This window comes from Buceros rhinoceros, unplaced genomic scaffold, assembly GCF_000710305.1.
Source record: "Buceros rhinoceros silvestris isolate BGI_N320 unplaced genomic scaffold, ASM71030v1 scaffold24499, whole genome shotgun sequence".
Classification (NCBI taxonomy): Eukaryota; Metazoa; Chordata; class Aves; order Bucerotiformes; family Bucerotidae; genus Buceros; species Buceros rhinoceros.
Window position 1 is genome coordinate 18,686 of NW_010431368.1, and position 4,592 is coordinate 23,277.

The window sequence follows — 4,592 nt, forward strand, 5'->3', positions numbered from 1 at the left end:
CTGATTATTTCAGTCCTGCTTTGGACGACACTAATAATGACAACAATATGCTTTTCTGTAAGGAAACTTGAGATTCTTCCTATTTATTAGCCAAATAAATCAGTAGGTCAAAAGTGTATGTGAGAACAAGCAGAAGGGCAGGGAGGAAGGGAGGAAAAATGCTATATAAAGAATATAAAGTCCTCGTGAGTGTTTTGCTTTTGTTAGTAAGCCTTGCTTTTACTCCCAGCTTTGCTATTTCATACGCACTTGAAAAGAAAGCCTGAATCTGGGGGCTATGGAGCGATTTCTGCTATTGTCAGTGCAAAAGCAGGAGCATTGAAACTCTGTGTGATAAAAGCACACAGGATACCAGATTTAAATTAACATTCATGTTGCTTAAAAGTTCAGATTTAGGGAAAAAAAAAGGTTTGCAGTAGTAGTCAAAAGTTTCTTTTCAGTTTAATTTGAAACAGTTTAGTCAGACCAAGCCACCCATGTCTGCCATGTCTTCAGTACACTGCAAAAATGAAATTATACAAACTTCTGAAAAAAGAGTTGAGAAAAAAGTGACGCTAGGCAACAGGGAAGCTGATCTACCAGTTTTCATGCCCAAATTTGGAAGTACCTCAGACATCAGCTGCTAGCATTCAAAGCAACAAGCACATTAGTTTTCTTTAAAGGAAATAATAATCAACTGTAGAATTTGTAACATAGGTAAGAAAATGTTTTCAAATATGGAACAGAATTTACATCTGGTGGAAAATTGTACTGCCAGAGTTAGGAGAGTGATGTCACTTAAACCAAATAAAGGCTTGGCTCATGATTCTTAATTTGACAATTCCCTTTTCAGTATTTTAAACACCACTAGTACTAGTACCATATCTGTTCTTACACTTCCCTAAACTAACCATAAAGTGTATTCTTATCCCTATGGACCTGTAGTTATACGGCTTATGGTAACAGTCTTCTCCATTTCACTCTTGGCACAGGTAGCTGAATCACCAGATGGCCAGGAGGTCTCCACTGACGTCACCCCAGTGCCGCCCTTTGCCTATAGCGTGCAAGGTCTGAAGCATTCCACCAACTACAGTGTTCGTGTGCAATGCAGCAATGAGATGGGCAGCTCCCCTTTCACCGACAGGGTTTATTTCCAGACCCTGGAGCTTGGTAAGCAGACAGCAGACAAGAACAGGAAAGCAGCTCTGAATCTGACAAAGAGACGATGAAACCGTATGGAGCTCCTTCTTGCTAATTCTGAAATGCAGGAAGGGTTATACTGGCAGATGGCTCACTCTGAGGGTCTGCTAACAAAGCAGTAATAGGCAGTCAAATGTGGTTAACAGCAGTGATGCATGATACACAAGTTGATCCAGCCATGGGGCTTCTGCATGACGGGCATACGTCCCGTTCACTCTCTGAAATTCTTGGGGTCTCGGAAAGAAAAGAGAGATGCTGACCAACCTCATCTTCTCCACTTGAAGCTGGTGTTTGCAGTGCTGGTGGCTTGCAGCAGTTGTTCTCGCCCTCACATGCTCTCTTCTGGCTCCTCTCAGGGAAGAGAACGAAACTGTCTTTTCAGCTGTTTTCAGTGTGGATAGTACCTTCTTTTCTTGCACAGAGTGATTGTCTTCTGTCCTCTGCTTTCAGCTCCGAGCAGCACTCCACAAAATATCCATGTTATCCAAACTGATCCTGGTCTGATTTTGGAGTGGGAAGGTGTGGCTCCAGATCTGCTGAAAGAAAATGTCCTGGGATACAGGCTGGAGTGGATTCAGGATAATGTAACTCAGGTAACAGTTAGAGAGGGGAGTGGAGCCATTGGGCACAGAGCTGGAGAATGTTCGTGTTAAATTTTCTAGGCATTAGGGTCCCTCATCTCTTATCCATACCAGGTGACTAAAGTGCTAGCATTGCTTTTGTGTAAATGGATCTATTCTGATTGGCAATACCTCCTCAGTATTTGGCCTCAAGATTTAAGGCCCATTTCTCCCTTTCTCAATATCATGAGTTAGGGCTGGGCTGGCCAGCAGACAAATTACAGCTGCTCTCTGTTAACCCCTCTCCCTTCCCAAAGGGGGAGAGAAAAGGAACAAGGGAGAGAGCCCTAAGGATTGGAGAAGAAAGCTAAAATTGCTTTAATGAAGATAATAACAATAAAAAGAAATATATACAAATATATACAAACCCAGTACCAACCTCCCCACCCCCAATGGCAATCATGTCATCATCACCACTCGTGCTGTGGAGAGGTGGTGGACAAGTCCCAGACTGGACTCAGTGGCAGATGGGAACTGGACGCAGGAGCTGGATTCAGGAATGCATGAATTGGGATTGAAGGCTGATCAGACTGAGCCCTCCTTGGACTCTGACCATTGCAGAAGAGCTTGACCCTTGTCATCCCTCAGCTTTATAAGGAATATGACGTCAATGGGATGGAACACCTTGTTGGTCAGTTCAGGGTCACCTGTCCTGTCCGCTCCTCCCCGCAGGTGCAGCCTCTCACTTGCTGCACCCCCACCGTGGCACACAGGATCGAGCAGTGACCTGGGTCTGCACTGGAGCAAGTGTAACCCAGAGCCTTTCTGCACCCCAGTCCCTGGTGGTAACTGGAAACACCAAGCGTTGTCACTGCTAGCAGCAGACACTGTCTGCAAAAACACGGTGTTGACTTCAGGAAGTGCAGTTAGTAAGAAGAGACTGAGCTGAAAAGTAAAATCACTGAACAGAACAAATAGTTCTGTTCCAACTCCAACCAGGACACTGGCGTACTCAGAACTCCTTCAGTTCCAAGTTCCTCTGCAGACAGACCAGTTCTCTGCTGTTCCTTGCACAACAAGGACAACACGGAGAGAATTCAGTGTGTTTCTGTGTCTTTCTAGTGCTGTCCCAAAGGCAACTCAGGCTGTACAGGATCTGGGCTTTTTCCCTTCTGTGACTGGGACTAGGCTTTCCAAATCCGAGGAGCAAAGGTGTACTTATTTCACAAGGAAATGAGTTATACTCTAAATCACAGAACGAAGATTACAGATTCTTTTATTTAATGTACGATACATAGGGAGTTGAAAGGACCCTGTCAGAGTAGAAGGCCTTTCATTTTTTCTTCAGTATTGACCTTTCTCAGGTATCTATCTGTCTTTGAAGTTCACAGCATTTCTTATGTTTCTTAGTATGTATTTAGCCGGTGCGTATTAATGATGAACAAGCCTGTAATAACAGACAACTAGAGGGGAAAGAGACTTACTTCCTTTTTTTGCATGACCCATTTCATACTAGGTCAGCGTTATTGGCTTTGAATGAGTACCCAAAGAATTTACATTGTGTCAGTGGTGGCAGCTAAATCTTCGTGGGTTTTCTGCAAATGACATATATGAAGAAGATCCACAAAATTGCTGAAAATATGTTGGCTTTGCTGTCCTAGCGAAAACTGGCCATGAAATTCAGAAACCATTTGGTCAACAAGTTAAATCAGACAGACTCCTCCCTTGGCTTAAAATTATCATATGCTTTGCAGTATGTTAGTGCATCTTTGTGTTTAAACCACAAAAAGCAAGGAGGTGTATCTTTTAATAGCAGGAAAAACCACATTTCTTCAGCAGCTTTCATTGAAGGGCCTCAAAGGAGGAAATCATTAAACCCCGTGGCTTCCCTATGCCCTGGGAAACTATTAGCAGTTTTTGAGAAGAGAAACCTAAGATGACAGCCCAAGTTAGTGGCAAAACCGAGACTAGACTCAGGAGTCACAGCTCCCAATCCTTGTTACAGCAACAATAACGTACACAGTAACGTTTTCATTTAGTTTTAGAGGTGAACTTTTAGACTAGATTCCTTTTAAGATAGTTTACAACTTGTTGCCCTGTGCTCTCAGGGGGAGATGACCGTACAGGATACAAAAGCAAATCTCACAACATGGAATCCCCTCAAAGACCTCATCATCAGGGTGTGCGTGCTGAACTCTGCAGGATGTGGGCCCTGGAGTGACTTCTTCTTGCTTGAGGCCCAGGAGGTCATGAGTGAGTATCTACTGCTTTCCCTTGACTTTGGGGAAAAAAGAAGTGCTGGGACTGCTGTTTTTCTCTGACTCTTCTCCTTTCAGTGCTTACAACTGCCTGAGCCATGTGGCTTTATACAACAGCATGCTTGATCAAGCAGAGTAGAAACTAAATAATATTTAAAGAGCTGCTATAAATGAAACAGCTTCTGGCCACTACTGCCTTTTGTAATGGGCTTTTGCTGTGCTTGGTGTGAAGAAAGGCAAGGGGAAGCACAATGGAAGAGGTGCAAATGATGGTTTTTAAATACTTCATTTAGGCTTAAGCCACACGTTTACAAGACTAAATGTGACAGAAAACTCGTCTAACATGGATTCTCCTCTTTGATTTAATCTGAAACCCCTTCTGTCTAGTTTCAGTTCAGCCTGATTTAAACCGTGGCCACATGGTGTTTTGTAATGGTTTCACCAAATGTGTTTCTATTAAACCAGTGTGGCTCTCTCTGTGGAAAAGCTGAGCTGGTAGAAGGGAGATGATGGTGCAGAAGTTGTACCAAGCTATCTGGACCATGTGGAAGGATTCGCTGGGAGCAAAGGACATGTACGTGTGGAGTGCGTTCCT

General features: G+C 43.5%; 1 protein-coding gene across 1 annotated transcript in view; it reads left to right on the forward strand.

Annotated features, from left to right (window-relative positions):
* Window positions 1-4,592, forward strand: part of TYRO3 (TYRO3 protein tyrosine kinase) — a 37,877-nt gene that overhangs the window by 15,780 nt on the left and 17,505 nt on the right. Inside the window, exons 6-8 of the mRNA XM_010143418.1 lie at window positions 972-1,149; window positions 1,630-1,772; window positions 3,848-3,992. Coding sequence (XP_010141720.1) covers window positions 972-1,149; window positions 1,630-1,772; window positions 3,848-3,992 — 466 coding nt within the window. The remainder of the gene's footprint in view (window positions 1-971; window positions 1,150-1,629; window positions 1,773-3,847; window positions 3,993-4,592) is intronic.